Raw genomic sequence first — 24,404 nt, 5'->3', positions numbered from 1 at the left:
TGCTGCCAATTTCTTGCAAAAATGGTTTTAAGAAAATTCTTTCTGGCATTTCTACAACCTTTGGTTTATTTAATTTTTCGTATTTTAACAGGGTATTTGTGCCTTATGCTGAATTATTTTTATAATCTGTATTTGTAAGTTAAAAATACAGACATTGCAGGCCACTTGAAATCAAAATCCAAGTTGAAGAAAATATGATGACTTTGTCCCACCTCTGGTTGTGTATTTTTGGTTACCCCCTGACAGGGTCTTCATGGCCATGCAGATACTGTGATGAGGGATCTAATGCTTCCCAAAAATAACAGGTTTTTAGGTTTCAGCTGAATCCCTGTCCTGAACTGGCTGACCTTGCTGCCCACATAACTAAACACTATTTCTGACTTGGGGGAGGTACTGGGAAGATTGGAGAGGTGAGGGGGAGAAAGAAGACTACTACTCAAAAGTGATGGCAGCACTGGTTTCCTGTTAGCAGGTAGGTTACCATACTTGGCGTAACACGTGTGGCACAGGCTTTAGTACTGGGATCCCACAAAGTCTTTGTGTAGACTTGTATTGGTGTATTGTTGATTCACATCGTGAGTGTTAAGTGTTGCAGTAAATGGGGTGACATCAAGCTGGCTACTGGTCACTAGTTGGGTCCCACAGGGCTCCATCTTAGGCCCAGTGCTCTTCAATACCTTCATTAATGACTTAGGTGCAGGACAGGAAGGCATACTAAGTAAGTTTGCCAATGACACTACTTTGAGAGGAGCTGTTGGCTCCCTCGAGGCAGAGAGGCCTTTCAGAGAGACCTCAACAGGTTAGAGAGATGGGCAATCACCGACAATATGAAGTTAAAGAGAGACAAGTGCTGGATTCTGCACCTGGGATGGGGCAACCCTGGATATGCGGACAGATTGAGGAATGATACACTGGAAAGCAGAGCTGTAGAAAGGGACCTGGGGGTCCTGGCCAGTGGCAAGTTGAATTTGAGTCAGCAGTGCCCTGGCAGCCAGGAGGGCCAACCCTGTCCTGGGGTGCATCAGGCACAGCATGGCCAGCTGGGCAAGGGAGGGGATTGTCCCACTCTACTCTGCACTGGGGCAGCCTCATGGTGAGTGCTGGGGGCAGTTTTGGGTGCCACAAGAAAGAAAGAGCTTTTAGAGTGTCCAGAGGAGGGCAGGGAAGATGGTGAAGGGCCTTGAGGGGAAGCCGTACGAGGAGTGACTGAGCCTGTTCAGTCTGGAGCAGAAGAGACTGAGGGGAGACCTCATTGTGGTCTTCAACATTCTCAACAAGGGGAAGTGGAAGAGCAGGGACTCATCTCTGGTGACCAGTGACAGGACCCAAGGGAACAGCATGAAGCTGTATCAGGAGAGGTCTAGGTTTGCTATTTCAAGAAGGTTTTTCAGAGGGTAGTTGAGCACTGAGATTAGCTCAGTTGGTTAAAACATGGGGCTAATCACACCAAGGATGTGGGTTCAGTCCCTGGATGGGCCATTCATTTCAGAGCTGGACTTGATGATCCTTGCAGGTCCCTTTCAATTCAGAATATTCTGTGATCTGGGAACTCAGGGTATGCTATGATTCTTTTGAAAGCTTTTGTTCAGAGATTTAAGCTTATAAATCCCAATTAAAATATCCTAACTAGATCTAAGGGTACTGTGCAGGTTTGCCTTTACTGATGTTTTTTTCAAGACCATTAGTAACATTCCTGCAAGTTTAAAGACAGGAATATAGCTACATCACAAAAATCTGCAGTTTAATAAGCATTTATACATGCACTACTAACATTACACAACGTACTTGGTCATAGCTGTTTTTTCATAGTTTTTAGGCCTATACATTTACCTGTGACATCATTATTATAAATTATTAATTACAGATTTATATTCTATTTCTTGCAAATGGTATTGGAGTAGGTCAATAGAAGAGAAAAACAGTATTCCCAGGGAATTCACTCCAGAAACGTTTTTTTCATATTTAGCATTGGGGTTTTTTTTCCCCAACTATTATTACAACAATTACAGAAATTTTTAGATTTTGAAAATTGAAAAAGCGTGAAATACTTTGTTTCATTGTTTGGTTTTGAAGGATTTTTCAGTCTTGACGAGGGTAGAAGCTGGTCTTTACCTAAGTAAAACCACTAGATGGCATTCCAGAAGAGGATTTCGATAAAGTTAACAAACACAATTTTCACATGAGAAATATTAAGGGATTACAGACTTGAATGAGGGCCAGTGCTGTCACATGAGTAATGCAAATCAGTGGATTTAGGTAATAAGTATTGAGCTGACCTGAGAGGAATCAAAACAAATAAAAAAACCCCGAAGTCTAGTATGAATGATACTGGCATGAAATACTGGAGGGGGGAAGGAAAGTTGCCAGAATATGGTAGCAACTACTGGAATTCCTTCTACTCTTCCATAACAGACATTTGCTGAACTCTTATTTTTCAGTTATTTTCTCCACTTCTAAAGATGTATTTGTCATGTGATTTAAAACAGCTCTCCTATAAGCTCATTAATTGTGCTCCAGGGGAGAGGAAGGTTTTTTTCTTGGCCCACTGCTGCTGAAATTCGATACATGGCCTTTAAAATTGAGTTTCACTGATAAAAGCATACTCTTCTCCCTTTCACAAATGCACATCTGTGTCCTCCATACAGGTCCTAATTTATTCCAAGAGGAATATGCTAGCAAGGCATAATTTGAAGGCTGACTAATGATTTTGCTTGATTTTTCTCCTTTAATTGTTGGAAATACATGATGATGCAAAGGATTTTATCATCTGTAGTAATATGGTAAGGTAAATCATTGCAAGCTTTAGAGTTAACAAACTTTAGATCTTTATGAGATCATCTGCTTGAAGTCATGGGAGTAAAAAATTATTTTATCTGCAAGGATGGGACGTGTTAGAGACAGAGCCTGTTACACCAGAAAAACAACTTTCCCATCGCCAGAGCAGAGCAAGTACTGAGGTTTTTGTCATTCCGAACCTGCCATCTGTGCTGCTTAACCTATCCTGAGTGGCTGTGTTCTGAACCCGAAACCAAAACCAATAGGACATGAGTGAAAGCTGCTTTTTATTATTATTTTAATATTCAAAGCTTATATGCTGTTGCAATGATTCTTCATTTTTTTTTCTCTAATGAAACTTGGAAATGAGTTTGAATGTTAATCGACTATTTAACAGTGACAAAGTGACACAAATGACAGTATCTTTCTATAGGATTAATGGTGATCCTCTTCTGGGAGTTCAAACCCCGTGTTAGAAAAAAACAGCATTAGCAGTGGTAATGGGAAATTTCTGTTGTTTTGATGTGAAACAGGCCCATGATCAAGTGCCTAACAATGTCTTGGAAACATGGTAACAGTGACCATGGCACACAATTACTGAGAATCCATATAAATTCAATGCCTGCTGAAATGGTTTTTTCAGGATTCTCCTGGAATTGCAACACAGAACTTGTGTATTTCACGTCTGAAAGTTGTGTGACTGTGTCCCCTCAGTTTTCTTGTAGCATGCTGAAACATTTGCAGGAGTTGGCACCTCAAACACCAGGAAATTCAATTTCATACGGTTTTCATTCTCATCTGCGTTTTAATTTCCACTTAACAGCCTCAGTCCTCACAGCACAGAACCTCCAGGGAGCAGCACTATTCGGCACAACCCATGGCATGGGTACGCACTGCCACACAGCTCGGAAGTGACCGTGTGTGGTACGAGGGCTGGCAACACTCACACACAACACCCTTTCTCGATATCCAACAGTTCTGGGGGGTTAGTACAACTTCTGCTACTATCTACAGTATACGGATATAAGGAAAAACAGTGTTTTCATACACTAGGGCCGCTGTGGGCTGGTAAGAGCTCATCATCGCCCTGCTCAGGGTCACAGCGTAGGCACGGCCACTGCGGGTGTGCCAGCACTGGGGCCGCTCCAGGCCGCCAGCACGGGTTCGTGCAGCTGCTGTGGGGCTGGAAGGAACCAGGGGCGTTGCTCATCCTTCAGCACCGCTTCCCTTTCCCTCCCCTCCCGGCCCTTCCCGTCCCTGGTGCGTTTCCCGTCAGCGCAGCGCGGCCCGGCCCCCGCTCCCCACTGCGCACGCTCGCGCCGCCCGGGCCGGTTGCCGTGGCTACCGCGCCGCCGCCGGGGCGAGCAGTGCCCGCCCGGAGCGCCGCCGGGCCGCGAGGTGCCGCGGGGGCGGGGCCGGGAGGGTGCGCGGGTCCCAGCCTTGCGCCGAGCGGCGGCCGCAGTCCGGCCCCGGTGCGCACCGTGCCAGGGGCCGCCCCTGCGGTTTGGCACCACCGGCAGCCGGGCTCCCGCCGGCAGCTGCGTCCCGGGTCGTGCGGGTTTGGTTGTGGTTTTTTATGTTCAGGAGCGTGGGCTTAGGACTCTTCCAGCCTGCGTCATTTCGGTGCCAGCCCGGAAAACCGTAAAGGTGTGCTGTGTCTGGGTAATGACCCCTTGGACCATCCTGTTCTATAGGCAGAGAACGAGAGGTAAAAAGAACTGTGCTGGCTACCTGCCTTGGAGTTATTACGTTTGGTAAACACCAGCCAGAAGTGCTTTCTGTTTGGTGCAAGCAAAGGTCTCATGCTGTTCTCAGTAGGCCTTTTGGGAATAGATACAGGAAAAGCTTTTCAGGACAGTAAGTTACCCACAATTCTAGTAGTAGAAATGTTTCAGTATGCAAATTTTAATAGATCCTGTGATTATTCTTGCAGAAAGGTTAAAAGCATGCAACTGATGCTTTAGGAAATGGAAGATGCATCAGATAGTGGCTTTGAAGTTGTTACATCAGAAGGGTCAGGTGCAGAGCAATCACCGGCATTCTCACAAGAAAAAGCTCCAGTTAGCACATCACCTGAGATCACATCTCCTGTTAACAATGAGAATTACTGTACTTTATCTGAAATAAGAAATTCAGAAAGGGAAGAACAAACTTCTCAAAATTCAGTACTAACAGAGAATACAGCAAATGGGACAGAGACAGGTAAAGAAGTTGTTAAAATGTTGGGCAGTAGTGTTTTAAAGAGGTATTTTTTCAACTTGGTTATAGCTTCTTGCAACCTTAGACACCCTCATTCTGTTTATGCTTGCTGGGATTTGGTCCTGAAGTAACTTTTTAAATTCTCATATAAAACATACTCTAAAGGTAAGAAATGTATTCTTTATCTCAGGCTGTACTAGTAATTTATAGATGGCATTTTAAAGAATGATTCTTATTTCCAGAAACGTGTATGAGTAGGTATACGTATTTTGCATGTGCATTTAAATTAACAGTTCAGACTACATCACAGAAATCACCTTACTATTTTACCTTTCTTAGATTCCCCTGTAGCTTACCTGCCACCCTTCTTTATCCGTGTCTTTCTCCTGCAGTTCCCCAAAAGCTCCATGATTTCCTACACCTGTTCCTGCGTGTTTTGAGTGTCTTCGGTCACTTCCTCTTCCCAATACAGGACCCTGTTTCCTTAGTTCTTCAGAGCAGAGGCAGCATATCCTGTTCAGCACATGAGCACAGTGAATGACAGTTCCTACTGGGGACCTGCTGACTACCTTCCTCTTGGCTGGGTTGCACTTGGATGCTCTCATTCTGAGTGGCTGGCTAGGAATGTCTTCAGTGACATTACATTAGATATCTCCTTTAAAATTGTATGAAAATACTATTTCAGCTTTCAAATAGACTGTCTTTCCAGCTGAAAAAACTATGATTATGCTGTGTTGCAGTGCTATAATAAAATCACCCTGGGGTAAACTTGAATGAGTTACTTAGTTGTTTTGAGAAGCTTCTCAGGAATGAATTTTGGTTTTATTTTTAGCAAGCATGATTGAGGATAATGAAACACTTAGGAAGACTGATGAAACTGTCCAGTCTGAAAATCTGGAACGTTTTCCCAGAGAAGTCATTCAACAGGATTACCACATGCCTGATGTCATAACTGTCAGAGTACAAACAGGTAAATGCTGGTTTTGCACATGTATCGATACCTATATAATTATGGTCTAGTCTAGGTGTGTTACTGAAAGAAATAATATTTCTATTTTGGAACTTCCATTTTAACAGATTCGGATTCATTTCAAGAAGTAGTTGTAAAAATTGAAAGACGTACCTATAATAAACCTTTTCTGGGTGGATTTAGGAACATGTCAACAGGAGTGGAATTTCATAATGCAGGATCACAAACAAAACCCAAAAGACGACCTGACAAAGGAATTCAGTTATTTTGTAAGGAAACACAGGTAAAGGCTTTGTAGTGTCTTTTTAGGATGTTGTTTTTGCCAAATGGAATAGACTGCTTACACTATTTCTGATAGGAAAGAGGAAGTAAATCCGAAATAAACGTGCAAATGAAAGTATTTAGTGGACAAATATCATTAGTCTTGTGATTTTTATTACAATTAGCTAATTTTGCCACTTACTGTAATGAGGAAAAAATCTCTGTGTATTTTGTTCTAATCTAACATGCATTTTTTTCCACAGACAGTTGTGGAAAAAAATAAGCAACAACAAACAAGAAATACAACATCGACACAGATGACTAAAATTGGCCTTTATGTATCAAACATGACTGACAAACTAATAACTCCTGGAAAGTATTTTACAGCAGAGGAATACCATAAACGTAGACTTGAAGCAGTAAGTCCTTATCTGTTTGAAACTCTCTGTAAAGCAATGTATTGTGAAGGTTATCTGAATATTTAATGCATGTTCAGAGTGTTCAAAGATTGAATTTAAAAGGGAACTGTAAAATGTCTTCTTAAGCTCATCTTTTGTAATCTTTTAGATAAAGGGGAAGTGTGTGTTTGCTCTGTGGTTCTAGTGACATTTGATACCTTGCAATCTCTTAAATATTAAGAATTCTGAATTTATTGTTTTCTGTCTTACAGTGACAGTTAAGTTTCCATGTGGAGCATTAAGGATTGAAACAGGCTTGTTCCTACAACAAAGATCCTCGTGATCTTTGTGGAAGAACCTAAGCTACACGCTTAATGTATGACCTGAAATAGAGAGAGTATTGGGTTAGGATTTGGGAGATCTGCATTCAGCTTTTGAGTTTTGTGTTCTTTGTCTGTTTGGTTGGGTTTTTTTATCAGACTTGGCAGGTTACCTTGGGCAAACTGATCCGTTTTGGATTCTGTTCAAGCTCCCTGCTTTGACACTAAGGTAGACATGGGCTGTTCAAACACAGGCAATGGGTCTGTGGGGTTTTCTGGTACACTGAGTTGCCTCATGAAGGTAATTCAGGTTATAGATTCTGCATATTCATTGTGCAAAGGATGCCATTGAGGCATTTCACATTGCTTTTTTGGAAACCATGTATTCCATGGCTGCACAACTAACTCAAGTATGCCCTAAATGGTGTTAGGTGAGGCACTGCTTTGTAAATGCTCTAGTTATTAATTTGATTGCTGGAAATAGTCTGAATCCAACTGGATGGAGAAACAGTTGATTACCCAAGTGTCTAAGTAGAATAATTGTATTAGTAATTGTATTGGCATGGTTGGCAAAATCTTTGAAATTTTCTGGGTAGACGTTTCCTGTAAGAACTTCTTAAATCAGTCATCTTTAGCTGACGGCAATGAGCATCTTGTAGAAATGGAACCCAAGCAGGGAATCATTTCCTCAGGACTGTCTTTAGTGACACTTACTGAAATCTGTAGTGTATCTGTTGGTAATTTATTATGCACAGTAGAGAGATGTCAGCTTGGTGTTGGTTCATGTTGATGGATTTGCACAGTGCAGTATAGGTCCATACTGAAATACTATTTGAAGGCATATTCAAGAGAAGTTTTAGATTAAGATATTACCAGAGACAGTGTAACTGTATTAGTATGATTTTCTCTTTGATAGCTTTCAATGCTGAACAATGCTTAGTATCTCATGGTATTGATCTGACTAAACTGCTTGTAGTTCAAGTGCTAACTCAGCCAGCAGAAGGTGAGGCTTGGGAAGGTAGCTGATTTAATTTTCTTTTTTCATTTCTGTCGTAACAGCATTAGTAATTTCACTTTCATTATTTGTTCATAAATAAAATGCAGTTGATTTTGTGTTGATTTTTGTATCTAGAAATTTAAAAGAAATTTTGCAAACGTGTCTACATTCCCACTATGTAAATTGGTAGTAAGATAAGGAAAAGAAGAAAAGCAGTACATGGCAAAAGACATTTTTAAGAGGAGATTTGAAAAAGAAAAATGGGTATTTAAATATAGTTTATATTTTGATTTGATTATTTGAACCTAGTTTATTCACTGTACTCACTGGTTAAACTCCTGCAGTTACATAACTGAGTAATCATACTAGTGCTTAAACTACTAGTACATTACTGATTTTGTAACACTTAAATTAGTTTCACTACAAGACAAATCTTAGAAAATGTAGTTAGGGAGCTGGAGAACAGAACAGTTAAGAATAAGATACTATGCTACAAAATACTATGCTGTTTTGTTTTAAATTCATGATTCTTTGGTATTGTATCACATATAGGTAATAGTATTACAGAAATATTTCCGTCGTTGGCATGCTATAAATTTAGCACAAAATCTGATGGAACAAAAGAGGTTAAGGCTGGCACGGGAGGCACAAGAAGAATTACAGAAAAAAAGGGAGAAAGAAGAAAAATTGATAAGGGAATATGAGAAAAAACTGAACCCTAAAACAAAAGAAGACTTTGAGCTACTGTACCATGACTTGGAATGTAAGTTTTCTTAAAGGGAAATCCTTAAAGCAACAAAATAGTACCGTTTATTTAAAACAAACTTACATTTTTAATAGATATTTCCATGATTTTTTTTTTCACTTAGAGTGGAATTTGTTTCATTTTAAAATAATTATTTTACTTTCATGTGTTACTAGAAACAGAAAAAAGGCTTTGATGCTCTGTAAGCATTGTTCAGCAATAACTAAACATCCCTGTGTCATCTACATCCAGCACCTTACAAGCTACTATGAGGAGAAATTAACTCTAGCCCAGTGAAAACTAGTACACCTTTTTTGGAAAAAGCTGGCTTGTAGAATAGTGCTATTTGGCAGTTTTATTAACATTTTTTATTTATGTCTAAAGTTAAGGTCAGCTAGAAGAACAAAAAGGGTGTTTTTTAGATCAGAGTTACTTTGATTTTTTACTCTACGTTTAGGACACTGAAAGCAATTCTGTGAAGAAATTAGTATTAAGATCCATAATTCATAATTTGCTATAAACTTTTTTATAATGGATTAAATTTTTGCACAGAATTTTACAACATATGACAGAAGTTACTCCTTTTGTCTTAGTTGTCTTCTACTGATGCTTTTTCTCCTTTCTAGTTCATTCCATGTTTCCCAAAACTGTGTTGTCAAAATTTTAAAAATCTCTTAGGAGTTCTGCAGGACATTCAGAAAGTCATACATTTCCTATTCTTGGAGTAGATGATGTCTAATACAGGCAAGCACCTCTAAACTTTTCCAGAAAAATAATGTGAATACTGCAGATAATTGGCATAAAACCTTACAGGAAACTAATGGTGCAAATTAACAAAAAAACTTAAGAGTTTGGAAAAATAAAAACAGTCAAAAGCTATGGACTCATACGAGCATATAAAGAAACAGCAAGACAAATTTTGGTTTTTCACAATATCTCTTTTAAAGCCAGAGGTTTGTACTGCGACTTGTAACAACTCCTTTGTTGTCTAGGCTACAGTGCTGTATGGTCTAGCTCTTTTGTAGTTTGGCTATTTTTGTCCCTGTAGCAGAACTGACCTAATGGATTACCTACTTCATTGCAAAGCCACCTGCCCCAACTTAAACCATCTCAGCTCTTTCTTCAGTGGTAAACTGAGCATAAATTTGGTGGCATGTGTTATTCATAGAGCTTAGGATCACGATTCAAGAATTCCCAAGTTATACACTAATCTTTTAATGCTGTCATACTTTGTGTGGCATTGAAAAAATTGCTTTGTCTGAATTAATAAATGATTTATAAATATCACTGTTCGTGACAAATGTAAAAATTATTGCTTGTCTTGAACTTTGCAGTTGTTGGAATGGTATCTTCATGAGATTTGTGGTTTGTTTAGGGTTGTTTAACCCCCTCTTTTTCTTTGTAGATAGTTTGCTTTTCACTTCCCAAGAATCAAGCCCTTTTAAAGGTGTATCTAAATAATCAAACGCCAAGGTACTCAGTATTTTTTTCCTTGCCACTTATGAGAAGTCTTACTATTTGGCATCTGATTTCCTGCAATATTTTCTTCAAGAAGGTGTTTCCAGACTAATGTGCTATTGGATGTATGATCCACTTCTTTTTTTTTTTTTCTTTTTAAGTATGAGGAGTCTTACTTGCAATAAAAACAACCAAGTACATATAAGCTATGGAAGAGTGCTGATCTCCATGATACTTTTAGAGTTGAAACTTATGGTTATGCAAGTGTCTCTTACTTAATTTAATGACTTTGGATTCACAAATAATAAAACTTTCAGCTAAGCATGTTCAGGAATTTCATATCTAGGCAACCTGAAAAAAACATGCGCCACTTCAAAACAGAACGAATTCCAGTATTTGAGGGTTTTTTAATATTTTGTTAAATATAATGGTCTGGTATCAATCTCACTATTTAGTTTTTGTTAACTGATGTTGAGTAGTTGCTGCTCTACGTGGAGATTTGCAGTCATGCTCTTTTTTTTAATAAAGCTTAATGATTCTAGGAAGTTGAGGATTTTTTCCTACCTGCATCTGAAACAACTTTACATTCTTATAGTGCCAACAGTTTACACAAGCTAAATCATTGTGACAGTAATAAAATTGAGCGTATTGTCCTCCAGGGATCTGTGAAGGTTATTGCTGCAGTCACGACAGGGTTACTATTACAGGGTCAGCCAGTACAAGCAATTCCTGGTGGTACCAAAGCTTGTCTGTGCCTATATAGTGCAAATGAGATCTATCTGTATATTCAGCATGTCTGCATAGGTATTTATTATTTATTTGAAAAGTATGAACTATTTTATTCTATAAAAACCAGAATAAAAATTGTAATGAGTAATAAGTAAAATCCCTGCCTATAGAACAGATAATCTAAGAGGAGTGTTTTAACTTGGTTGCATGTATAAGGGGAATCAAGAGGTGAGTATCTGTGTGAGTGACAGCTTCTTCATTTCTGAAAGTATAAAAGTGCTTACTATATTTATTGGCTCCACCTTAGAAGTTGCTGCCCCCTTCAGGCATAATAAAGCTTCATGTAAATTAATTCTACATAATTATGTTGTTTGCTGAATTGACTTTATTTAAAAAATATATTTTGGGGTTCTCAGACCTTGTCAGACAAATGTCATATTACAGCTTGGAGAGCCTTAAGGAAATGAATTGAAATATTTTAAAATGGAAAACATAAGTTATTGTAGATAAGAAGCCACAGGCAGAAAATAAGCCTTCCTCCTTTCCCTCCTCCTGCTTCTGATCTTACCAGATCCAGGATGTTACAGGCTTTTTCAGTGCATCACATATTGGATTGTTTTCTTTTATGCTGGGTTTTGCTTTTGCCTAACTGTTCTGCAATGATAACAACACTTCGAGGTATTAATCAGGAACGTTGAAGTTTTGGATCTTACAAAATTTCCTACAAAACTCCAGAGGTATTTGAACTGAATCAGACTCTTCAGAGAAGCCAAAAATTGTTACAGGATATGCAAAGGCAGTAAACACAGTTTGATTTTACAGACAGACTTCTCTAAAGCCATGTAGTCTGTGTACGGGCAGCGTAAGTGTCGGGGTCAGATTCTTACACAGCATGTACTGATCCATGTGCTGCCCTCATGACCATCTTGTGGCTTCTTCTGTGGCCACTTTCTCCCACTTGGAGGGTTATGTTGTAGAAGAGTAAAAAGAGCGTAAGGCAATGACTGTCTAGTTATTAATGTATATTCATCTGCCTTGGATGGCAAAAGGTGATACCACTGCAATATCCAGTGTAAGACCTGGAGTGCTAAATGTGACTGTCAGTCAAGTTTTATCTCGGTTTTGGAGGACTTCAAGCTTCTTTAGATTCTACTAATTTATGCAGGGAGAAGCAGTAATATTCTCAGCACGGAGTACTAGTGGTACCACAGTTAAGAAGCAGCCATTTCATCACACATTTCCACAGGAGCTAAATTCTTTTTCTCACATAGAGCTCCTTTTTCTCCTACTCATCCTTAATTTTGGAGTACAAATTGGCAGTCTGGAATTGATGTACACACACATACTCTCACAGAACATCTGTATAATTTACATTCCTTTCTAGGCCATCTCACATGTATTGAAAATAACCATAACAATCAATGGCCTAAAATGGAAACTGGCTTTTAGTGAATATTGAAGGAAAAGTCAATTATATTGTTTCTTTTAAATATGAAAGCAGAAGTTTTGCTGGAAATTGTCTTGTAAAAAATACCCCAAATATTTGTATCTGCAGTGTGGATGCAGGAGGAGACTGCGCGAATTAACAGAACTCTCAGTGGAGCTGAAAGGAAGGCAGCACTTTGTGCGCTTCTGGAAGAAGAGACAGAGCTCATTGCCTGCATTGGGATGCACAAACTAAATGCCAATGTGGAGAATCAACAAAAAGCAATACTGCAACTTCTGGGTAAGGTCAGTTATTAGGCTGATCATAAAGAATACCAAAGTACAGGAACACAAAATACACTTGCAAAGTACAAAAAGTAACTTTCGTGGGTTTTAACAGTTAATTATGTGAATGCTAGTTTTATAAATATCCAAATTATGTTGTTGTTCATGTCAATACAATTCAGTAGATTTCTTTTTCCAAGCTGAGAATTTCATAGCTCTCAGACTGACTGAAGGTTGAACAGTGCATCATTAAGACTGTTAACTATAAAAATATAAACGATAAATATAATAAATTATAATAGTATAAATATGTTATCCTTCAGGAAGTAAATCTGTCATTAATTTCCCAACTGAGCATAGGCCTCTGGTCATTGTATGTCTGTCTTTAAAGAAAGCATTTATTCTGTTTTCATTTATAAAGAAGAATTTGAATCTGATGTTGAACTCAGTTATTGAATCACTAACTTTAGTTCCCTTAGAACTTCACCTTGAGATTTCATTCTTTTATAATCTTGAGGATGATATCTAAGGTAAGTGTTGTTCAGTCGTTACTAAAAAAATAAGCATTTCTTCATTCACAAAGATGATATTAAATGACATTAAATTCAATGGTATCTTAATGTAAAATACAAAAAACCTTGTCCTTTTAGGTAGACATCCACTAACTGGAAAAAAGTAATAGATTATTTTCTGTTTTCAAAGTATGTGACATGATTGTGAAAAGAAATACTGCAACAGAAATGATCTTTAGCTAATTTTTTTATTATTATTTTAAAATTTTGACTATTAAGTGCTCAAAAGTAAAAATGGCAGTTTTGTCCAAAAGAGGCTTTTTTCATTATTTTTATTACTGATGCAGGGGAACCATACTGTAAGTGTGAATTGATAAAATCTATTACATTTCTAATTATGAACAAATTGCTTATCTGAAATGTTGGTGGAACTATTACCACATTTATCGCTGTGGTGTGATTGTTTTATGTTTTACTGCTTTCATGAATGAAAATCCCCAGAAAACTAAATAATTAGGAATATTTTCAGAGCCTTGAATCATTCCTATGTTTAATGTTTGCTTCTATTACTTACAATCTATTCTGTTATCTTGTAAGAAAAAGAAGCTTAGAACAGTCAAAGCAAATATATTTCTCTCTTAACTGATTGTCATTACTTCTCCCATGAGGATGATTTCCAATGTCCTACCCTGAACAGATTACTTCCAGCACATATTCTGACAAACTGTACAATTCTCTTACATCTAAAATCAGAAGCAAAGTACGAGAATTCTCAGTGACAGTTGATGTTTAGAGATTCAGGAGATGCATCAGAGACAACAGATATTCTGTCTTTCCAAACAGTGGACATTTTTCTGAAGCAGTTAATACTAATTTATTTATTCCTATTTTAAATGTATACATTATGTTTTTCATGAAAGAGGCTGTATTCTTTTAACATTTAAAATCTAATAAGCTTCTGAACTAGTGTAACTTTTCATGGTTTTTTATCATGTCGGCTGTAGGATTTTGAGTGTTATTCTAAACTGTTGACATAGACAGCAGCCTAACTCAGAGGTAGAAAAAGTAGCAATTTCTGCATTTTTTAAAAAGATAAAATAATTTTGTAAATCTCAAAATTAGATGGATGGTTTGCTATGACTGTAACAGTGCAATTTAAGCACTTTAAATGACAGTATGAAATTTGTTGAGTGCTTGATTAGGGATTATTTAGTTTTTTCTGCAATTTAAGCACTTTAAATGACACTATGAAATATATTGTTGAGTGTTTGATTAGGGATTGTTTAGTTTTTTTCTTGAACTTTGAGCTGGTAATGTTGATCTGGATACTTGCCAGTTAAAGCTGGAATAACATCTTTCACATCTGAAGACTGCAAGCTGCAATGGCCAGTGTGGTATGAAACTTGCTTCTCCATGGAAACCTTTGTTCCCTTCTTTGCTACTTTAAGCATGTACCTCCACAGGCATGTGTGCTCTTACAAAGGTTGCTACTGGTTGGTTGTGCACTGTGTTCTAGGGGGTTCTTCTTTATGCTGAGCTCGTTGTTCTTCTGCATTTGTACTTTGGAGATGAAGTATTTGATTAAGCTTTTATGCAGCAATCGTATTTTCTTAAAGAAATTTGTGTAATTATTAACTGTCGCTCAGTTCATACCCTTCATGGTTTGTACTATTTCTGCACACATCCTATGGATTTTTCTTTATTTTACTTACCTTTTTCTCTCTGTCTGTGGCAGTGTGTTTCTCTCCTCAGGCACTCAGTTTAGTAGCCTTGCTTTCTGAAGTAATACAGATAACAGGGTTATTGTAAATTCCACAGCACTGCCAGCAGACTGAAAGACAAGAAAAAGCTGGCAGAAGATCTCAAAGTTTTAGTTTTTCACATGTCAGTATGGAGAACAGACAAACAGTCCTGAATCACAGAGGACTTGTGATTCCTTCTTTTTTCCATAAAAAGCTGCATTTTTTTTTTACATTTGGAAATGTTTTAATGTAACACCCAGCTATGATAAGGTAGTAAGAAAAAATACAGAAGTTACGGATATATCTTCGAAGAATTAATTATAACACAATTGGTCTGTGTTAAGGGTCATTTGCAGAACAGGATACCAAGACTGCTTGCACATACTCGGTTTGCAAAGTTATCAGAAGAATCTAATTTTACTGACTATTTCCTAGGCTATACTCTGGCCATTGATTCTTCCTAGCATAAGCAAATGACCTTTCTGTGTTATTGTAAGTGATTTCATTGAAGAGGATCAAGTGTGGGTACTGAATTAACTACTACATGGAGAACAGCAGTTAGTCCCAGTCTAACATACAAAGGATCGACAGCATGATAGACAGCTTCTAAGTCAGTCTGAATTTTATTATTTGCAAAATGGGGGGGGGGGGGGGTGTGTTGGGGTTTTTTTAAGAATTTTTAGTCTTGTACAAAGATAGTAAAAAAAAATGAAGCTACAGTAGAATGCTCCCTATTTATGACAGAGAGAAAATTGCCTCACTCTAGTTTTACAGAAATTCCAAGATTTCACTAAGGAATTAAGTTTGCTGTTTTGGGTTTTTTAGCTAATGTCTGGTTTTGCTATTGCATTTCTTAATTTTGACTCTGAAATGTGACCTCTGGTTAACAGTATCTCCTTTAATTAGAGTTCTACCCCCCCAATAATGTAATTAAATATCAGTAATTTGGTGTTAAATCCTTTTAAAAATTATTTTGTCTTTATTTTCCCTACCTAACTTTATTTAAAAGTGAGGAAAAGTCTGTTTTGATTGTGGTGGTAACTAATCATTTCTCTTCTAGTTATTTAAAATTCTTGGTATTTTTATTACCTATCACCATAGCAAGCCTGTTTTGTCAAAATAATGATTGTCAATGCTGGGGTCATGTCCAGAAAACTACTAGGCATGTGAATGCTGCATGAAGGGTTGCTGTTGCTGGCTCACACTGAGACTGCAAGGTGAAGTCTGTGAGTGTTAGTGAACACTTAAGTTCCAAATATAGTGAAAGAGAATAATTAATACACAAAAAGAGGTTTCAAATACCTCTCCCCATTAAGAAAAGGAAATGGAATTAAGTAACGATGGGGAGAAGCTTTTGAAAACTCTTTTTCTATTGGAATTGGATACCTATCTCCTTATGTAACAGTGTGATTTGCAACCAAAACGAGTCTTCTGGAAAGAAGAGAATGGTTGGACTTTTCAGGCCCGGTGGCGCAGGTGACATCGCGTAACCTCCTACTCTCTGGAAAAGTTAAAGATGTGCAAAGAGATAATTGAAGCATAAAGCATATGGCATGTGGTTAAGCTAGCAGACAAGAACCTAGGTGAAGTTTCTGATAAACTGTAAACACTTACCTTGCCCTAGCTCTAACAAAGCGTATTCCTTCTATCTGTCTCTGCAACTAGCATAAATAGAACAGTTCCCTGGAGACATTTTTTACTGCAGTAGACTTTAAGGTCTTAAATTTGCAATCTTTACACAGTCAACAGACCTATTGATTTTTACTGATATTTTGAAGGGATTTATTTCTGCAAAGCGAAATACAGAGCAAATGTATTCTAACACTACTGTCAGTAAATTCACTTTAAAGAAGTAGAGCATTTCCCTGTAGGAGAATATTATTTGCTTTTAATATCCTGTAAGTCGAAATGTTCATGACCCGTGGCTTTAAATAAAGTGAAAACCATTCATTACAATTGAATGCTTGCTTTGGTGGAAGAGGTGCAGTATCAATATTGACAATAGAATTAGCCTTTTACATTCACATTAAGTCCCTATTTGCTCTGATGAAACTTGATGTAACATAATGCAATTGTTCAGCTGGTGGTCAGATTTTAATAGCTCAGAGTTCTACAAATTGTTTCTGAAGTGTGCACAACCTAGGAGGTGGAAAGCATTTGATGGAAAAATCACTGAAATGGATACACAGAACACGCTCCGTGGCAAAGAACTACTTGAAATCTACCGCAGCATTAGCACAAAGGACATCCCAAAAGATGAGAGAACATCTGTGCTGTTAACACTCAAATGTACAGTGAAGGTAAGTTTTAGTTTTCTATTTATTTTTAGCTTGAAGCTGTACTTTCCAAAGATGCTGTCACTTAATTATGTTGACACACAAGCAATGCTCCTGCTGGCAGACAAGTGCCATGATGATGGGCTGGCAGCAAGACAGCGCCGTGTACTACCTGGTGTGAGAGTGTACTTTACATTCCAGACACACTCTGAATTCGCATTTCACTTTGTCATGTGCATATTTGTCTTCAAGTCATGTTAGGATTTTAACCCCATGATTTTAGACTTCTTTGTATATTAATACATAATACAATTTTAGTATTATTTATTTAATTTTAGTATTATTTTTTTAATAGTATTATTAGGTTTACTACTTAATAGCAACCTTATGAGAACCATGGCAGAGATGTATGTGGAGATTACCATTTATTTTTTCTCAGTTCCTTGAAATACCTGTTTAGAACCTTATCTATCTGTTGGTTTGGATTACCAGTTTTATGGGTTGCAAATACTGATTTTTTTCTGCTTCTCTTTGCCCCTCACTCCCTGCCCCCACTCTTGCTGCCAGTGTTCCCAATGAATTAGAAGTTGGTTGCATTTTTTTTAAGTCTTTTATATTGATTTTATTTATTTATTCATGTACAAAAAGAATGAGTTTCAAGGTCCTTTCAGGATGATACTGTTGACATCAGCCTAGAATAGAATACTGCTTCCTGGTCTTATTTAAACAAACAAACATCTTGCTGTTTGTTTTAGTAGTGCCAGTATTTGATTTAAAGTCACTATGGCATTGAGAGGACTTCTGGTTTATGATCTCTTGCCAATCTTAATACAAGTCAGTATTGCTGTAGTGAACAAGCAAATTTCTGTTACTAGCACTGTCTTCTGCCTGAGAAATCACTGAACTCTTTCACCTCTTACGTCTCTCTCTCTGGCAAATCTCCTGCCAAGCATTTGAAATACTGAAGTGACTAACTTCCAGGCCTACTGTCAGAGTCCCCCATGCCTTTTTTGTGGTGGATTTTTTGTGTTTATTTGTGGTATTTTTTTTAAACCCATCCACATTACACCTTCAATCTCACAGCCAAAGTAGCTTCTTAGGGAAGTAATTCCTTGAGTTTTTGAAGACTTAAAATTTTGCACTTGTTGTGTACCCCTGCTAAGCATCTTTTAGTGCTTCCAGGCTGCCAGTTCCTCACAGCTTTGGTATACATATACAGGCCCCTTAAAACAGAATCTGTAAGCATTCTCACTTTTGGAGTTCTTTACAGTTGTTTCATTGGAGATTGTTTCCCTGAGACACTAACGGGTTCTGTGAACACGTTCTTACATTAACTTACAGAGGTAGCAATGGTAACGGGCACAGAATCCATAGTTTGCTTTCATATCTGCATTGAATGATTTTGTTTGTTTGCTTCTTTATTGTTGTGGAGTTTATTTTCCTTTTTTTTTTTTCAGGAACATGAATGTAAATTAACACAGGAAATAGTGTCATTAATTGACAGGGAAATTGATCTTATGTCAAGAGAGGTGAAAGAATGCAACTTGGAAGGACTGAGGAAAAGAATTTGTACATTATTTCTTCAGTATATTAAAATTCCAGAGTGTAACCCTGAAGTTGCTGGGTTCCTTAAGGTATTATTCTTATTTTTGCAGCCTTACATTGTGGCCATTGAATTAAGGAGAAGGGGAATGGAAAACATTGAAAGCTTTTTTATTTTACATTTTGCTGTAGAATTGGTGGAGGAGTTCCTCAAGAAGTAAAATATAGCAAGTATATAGGCTTCACAGAAATAAATAAATTTATTTAGTTATATTAGGAAGCATGGGGAATAGACATGGTTATAAGCACCTGACAAAGTGGCTGGTAGCACTAAAAGAGCCCAGGAGCTCTTGTGTCTGAAGTAACAACTCTGAAAGTTATAAATGGTAGATCTTATAGGATGGTATCAGCAAAGCAGTACCAATATACTGAGAGAGCAATTCATGTTTTTTCTACTGGTCAAGAGGCAGCATGCCATGCATCCAGAAAGGAAGAACATTGCCCATGACAATGTCTAGTGAGCTTGCACCTAAGCCTTCTGTTGTAGAATCAGTTGCTATTGTGTGCGAAGAAGATGTAGTTAGTTTTGTGTGATTGTTTTTCTTTTCTGACTACACATTACAAATAAAAATATGATTCAGTATCACATGTTGCTGCTTTAAGTAGCAATGTCTATTTTTCATCTATCAGAAGAGCATTCCTCATACAGTGGTCAGTGTTACCTCAGGAGCAGAGAACCTGTCAGATTTAGATGCAGATGTTAGATTTAGAACCAACTAACCATTAATTTTACACTAGGTTTATTAGCAGATGTATCATAGCAGAGACTAAAGATTATCAGACTGCTCAAACTGGTCCCTCTGCACAGACTATATTATATTCTTTCCAGAACCCATGAAGGAATATGGGGATGAGGAAGTCTCTGTCAAGTTCTGTTTATTTTCTTCCCGTGTTGTTTCTGGACATGTGGGTCTGATGATTTTGTATTCTTATGCCAAAATATTAATATGCCCATGATCTCAGAGTTTCATCTTTGACATAAAGGGCAGATTCTACATGAAAAATTAAATGCAAAGAATTTAGTTTCTGTTTTCTCTCTGTCGTCATCTTTCCAGAATAACTGACAATCTGCATACATAAAAGCACCAGGAAGAGCACTGGAACATAATGTTTAGGATCTTCATATAGCTTAAAAATGAATTGACTGATTTATATAACTGATTTTAACAAATGCAGTAAGAAAATAGAGTGACTTTTGGTATCCTATCTAAGAAAAATCACAACACTATTGGATATTTTAAAATAAATACTTCTAGCTTTTACATATTAAAATACTTGCATGAAGATATGGAAAACGTATCCTGACAGAGTTAGAGTGACATACAAGTAATACAAAGATACCTTGTGGTAAATTAACACTTTTTTTTTTTTTTTTAATTTTTAGGTTCCACAAAATCCCTTAAAGCTTTATAAAAATGTTTACTTCTGTCATAGCTGCGAAAATTACTTACCATCTACTGAGTTTCCCATTCCTGCAAATTCCCGCACCATTGGCAGATGTCGCTCATGTTATCAGCTTGATAATGAGGCTCGGAAACGAGAAGCATATTTCAAGTACAGACTTATACTAGAAAATCTCAGAAAGTCTGAAGTTGATTATCAGGATGATACTAAAATTGTTTTCTTAGTTCAGGTACTGTTGGAAAGAGCATTGCTACTCACAGTAACCAGTGGCTTTGACTATATGTCCTTTATTTTGTGTATGTTGTTGATAGGTTGAGAAAAGGGCTAAAAGCTGCAACTTCTTCTTGTGATATGTGATGTTCCACACCATAAAGCAGCAGCCTTTAAACTCTTGAAGCATAGATGTACTTTCAGAGGTGGTTTGCAAGCTATATATCGCAAGAAATCTAGCTGACAGATCAAACAATCAGATGTTCCAACAGCTATGCTAAAAGTATATATGTATGTCAAAATGCTCTTTAGCCAAGTGATCATATGACATGTGCATAGAATTTCTTTTTTACCCAAAGCTTTATTTGGATTTTTACATGGGTGCAAGACTTGTAGAATGAAACACGCTTCTTCCTTTTTAACCCTGTCTTTCGTTTCAGCTTCCAGATATGCAGTACCTGATTGAGAACATATGGAACTCCCAGTCAGCTCTCAGTGCCTGCAGTGACCTGTATGAGTTGGTTATGATCAGGTGGGATAAGCAGCATGAGTGGTCTCCATGGAACACTATTCTCCTCACTAAAGAAGAGGCAGATGCACATCTTAAGCTGTGTAACCTTCAGAAGGTAAAATTCAGTGGGCTTAATTTTTTACATTATTTATGTTAAGTTTTAATAGAATCCTGTGACTAATTATGTTGGGCCAAATTTAGTCATTACACTTGTCCATGTTTAAATTGGCTCATTGTGACTATTTAAATGATACAAGGCATCTGGCATGTACAGCTCATTCTGTGTACCTGAACTCTGTCTGGCCCCAATTCTCCCTCCTGAAATGCAAGAAGCTAAGTGGCCTCGTCCCTGCTGCCTGCTGAGAACAGTGCCACGCAGGTGCTCTTCCTCAGAGCAGATCGGACAAGAGCTAGCCTGGATGAGAAGCACACTAAAGACTAACCACAAATACTGTGACAGCTGCGTGCCTGTGCTCTTGCACATGCTCTGGACTCATCAGTTTCTGGTCTTCTAAATTTCTCATTAAATAGAAGAATGGTTCTTTGTCTAGAACATACCCATTTGTCATCATAAAATTGGTCACTAATTTCTTACATAGATGTCAGCTAAGTATCCCTTACAATGTAACCTTAGACATTGCAATTAAGCAGTAAAAACAGAATTTCTCTTCTGAATTCAAAACACTTAGGACTAGGTTAAACTCATCATCATAACTGTATTTTTACACCAATCCCCCCAAATTCCATATTTAAACATGGTAGTCTGTGAAATATGTCTCCACTTGATCATATATCAAGAGTATTTTTGTAAGGCATGGGGGAATCCTGTGAGTTGTGTTTGTCCTGCAGTTAATAATGGATTATTAAGCCTTTCAGCTCCAGGTTACTGATTTATGTAAGTAGTGATCTGCAGTCATTGTTGCCTAGTGTTCTTTTGTTCAGGGTGTTCTTAATTCAATTTTTAACTCTATATGTGTGCATCAGAAATGCAGCTTCAGCTGTTATGTATTGCCCTTCTTTTTGGAATTCTTAAGAGGATGTGATAACTAAACTGACAGAGCAAATTAATTGCTCTCTTTAAACATTTGCTTTATGGATGAAATACATCAGGGAATTCAAAAGGTGAAAGGAATTCTGCCATCCATTGTATTTTGTGTGTGATTGCCCAGCTTGTGTCTTCAAGCAGACATGTTTAACTGAGCTTTAGCTTTAGAAGGTAAAATCAGTTTCAAGCTGGAAATCCCTTTATTGACTTCTCTGACTCACTGTGAGTCAACAAGGCTATTCAGACCATCTGAATCTAGTGATGCTCCTCAGCATCCATAAATTTCTATTACCAGCATTATGGCAGGCAAAGATCCTGATTAAGCACTTCTCTGGTTTGATGCCATGAGTCTGGATGTCATAGTCAAAGAAATGCCATTAACTTAATTAGGTCCAGAGCTTCAGTGGATGGGGGAGCTAGGTCAAAACAGGTAAGCTACACAAGCCTACCTAAAAATCATGAGCTATTTTCTTTAGCTCTTGCAGCAAAAATAGAAGTAAACCAGCTGTAGTGAGGAGTCACCTTTCTTCACTGGTAATGACCAAATCTTTGTTTCAAAAAAAAAAAAAAAAAAAAGAGTGTGAAATAAGGAAAATGAGGCAAAGATAGAATGTTGTAAGTTGAATCAAAGTTTCTCATTCACTGAAACAAAAAAGGCATCTCAAGACATTTATTTCATAGCAATTATTCATAATGATGGCTACAGCAACAGCAAAGGGTTTTTTCAACTAAATATTTTGGTTTTTTATTCCATCATCCAAACTACTACTAATCACTAGGAATTTAGGAAAATGTCACCACTGCATGCAAATGCTGACTGAAATACTTGCTGCCATGATTAGTTGTAAATAATGACTCTGATTCTTATCAAGGAATGCCCCAACAGGCTTCATCTTGCAAATGTTGATATCTAAGCATTGTCTTACTTAATTTTCAAATGTAAGTACAAATGTCCTTACCTGAAAAAAAGAAATAAATAAGCTTTATCGTGAATGGATAAAAAACATTATTCTGGTTTTAAAACATGACTAATATTTCGTAAGGAGTAATTTCACTACTGGGCCATAAGATAGTAGTACAGAACTACAAAATATTTCATTATGTGTATATAAATAAATTATCTGCCTTAGTTTATTAAAGGGTCATTATTTATAATGTATAAAATATGTCAAAATGTTTATAATGTCTGACATATGAAGCAAAACATAGAGTTGTAGATATTTTAATTGAATTTATGGGATTTGAATTTATTTTTCTTTTCAGGCTTATGAAGCTCCATTTATTTACAAAATAAAACAAAAGCATATCTGGGCACAAAACTACTTTGCTCAGTTTCCGGCGATGTCATCATTTTTGCATAGAAGTAACAATCAGGCTAATGCAAATTCCTGCAAAAAACATAATTCTTCGAAGTTAAAGAAGTGAACTAAATTCCAAGGTTTTAAAGAAATACACTTTTTCATCAGTACCTTAATTGTATTACAGAGATCAGAATAAACTTCTGAGGATAAAATAATTTGATCTCAATCAGTTAATTTAACTGCATTTCAAGTTTTGTAACCTCATTTAAAACAAAAATAAAATGTTGTTAAAGAGCTTTGTAAATTCTCAATTTTTAGAGCAACGATTGTTTTTCTGTGTATTCCTGCATTGCTTGGAACATTCTGTCTATAGTGTAATATTCCTGTTAGGCAAATTCTGTTAATTCTTTGTCACCCTTTAATTAGAAAATTAATACTATAGCACTGTATTGAATTAATTTTTCTTGTGTTAAGCACATAAGGCAGAAACCCCCTCAAACCATGGATTCATACAGAACAACAGAATAGATATACCTTTGCAGATATAGCTGCTTTTCCCTGCAAACATTTGTGCAAAAGAGTAACTTTACTTTTTGTAGCTCATCTTGATGTTCACAGTGGAACTGCCAGCATGTAATTATTGTATTCAATGTCTTGAAATTATTGTAATTATTATAATTTATCACTCATTATAATAAATTATGAGTATTATTTATCATATTTTTGTAATACACATTTCAGACTGTTTTAAATATGTTTACTTTTGAGGAGTTTGTATTATTTGAAGAAGTAAATTCTCTTTATAGCTAAAAAAGTTTATGTTTTATCATAGTTACAGAGAAAAACATGATATGGTGTAAATTCAAAAATCCAAGAGAAAATTGCAAGGTTCTTCTTGAAACCTCTGTTACAGATGTGGTTTTGACCCAGCCTTTTGCTCTGACAAATGAAACTGTATAGGAAAAAGCAGTAGCATTTACAGAGAGAATAAGCACATATTTGGCACGAAACAGCTGAAAACTGGATTGACTCCCTCAAAAGAATATGAACTGTAGAACCAGTACCTGGATGACCAGTGCATTTTAACATCAGTGGAACCTTTCCATTGATTTTACCATTAACTTGAGAATTTTAGTTTAATTAAATTCTGGATTTTAGTTCAGTACTGAATTAAATTGTAGAATTACTTAATTGTAGAATTCTACTAATTGTAGAATTGCAGCACATGAGTATTCCAGT

At 37.0% G+C, this 24,404-nt stretch overlaps 1 protein-coding gene across 10 annotated transcripts; it reads left to right on the top strand.

Annotated features, from left to right (window-relative positions):
* The first annotated feature begins 81 nt into the window (after window positions 1-81).
* Window positions 82-23,885, top strand: IQUB (IQ motif and ubiquitin domain containing). 10 transcript variants are annotated; one of them, XM_048300417.1, is made up of 13 exons: window positions 82-472; window positions 3,599-3,760; window positions 4,709-4,977; window positions 5,807-5,944; window positions 6,052-6,227; window positions 6,469-6,624; window positions 8,473-8,683; window positions 12,408-12,583; window positions 16,946-17,116; window positions 18,550-18,726; window positions 20,079-20,327; window positions 20,749-20,934; window positions 23,128-23,885. In XM_048300417.1, the coding sequence occupies exons 3-13, from the start codon at window positions 4,743-4,745 to the stop codon at window positions 23,287-23,289; spliced, it is 2,037 nt and encodes a 678-aa protein (XP_048156374.1). In that variant the 5' UTR covers window positions 82-472; window positions 3,599-3,760; window positions 4,709-4,742; the 3' UTR covers window positions 23,290-23,885. The 10 variants fall into 10 exon arrangements, with proteins under 10 accessions (XP_048156374.1, XP_048156370.1, XP_048156379.1 ...); XM_048300413.1 differs by having other exon boundaries at window positions 2,646-3,760; XM_048300415.1 differs by lacking the exon at window positions 82-472 and adding an exon at window positions 1,138-2,780.
* Window positions 23,886-24,404: the final 519 nt, after the last annotated feature.

The sequence above is a fragment of the Corvus hawaiiensis genome, chromosome 4 (genome assembly GCF_020740725.1).
Source record: "Corvus hawaiiensis isolate bCorHaw1 chromosome 4, bCorHaw1.pri.cur, whole genome shotgun sequence".
In the NCBI taxonomy this organism is placed as follows: domain Eukaryota; kingdom Metazoa; phylum Chordata; class Aves; order Passeriformes; family Corvidae; genus Corvus; species Corvus hawaiiensis.
This window is presented reverse-complemented; position numbering and strand designations above follow the sequence as displayed.

Excerpts from the sequence above, each read along its gene's own strand:
- IQUB (XM_048300417.1), top strand. The coding sequence starts at position 4,743 with ATGGAAGATGCATCAGATAGTGGCTTTGAAGTTGTTACATCAGAAGGG. Across the intron at positions 4,978-5,806 it reads AGCAAATGGGACAGAGACAG|CAAGCATGATTGAGGATAAT; the intron begins GTAAAGAAGTTG and ends TTTTATTTTTAG. Across the intron at positions 20,328-20,748 it reads AAATTGTTTTCTTAGTTCAG|CTTCCAGATATGCAGTACCT; the intron begins GTACTGTTGGAA and ends CTTTCGTTTCAG.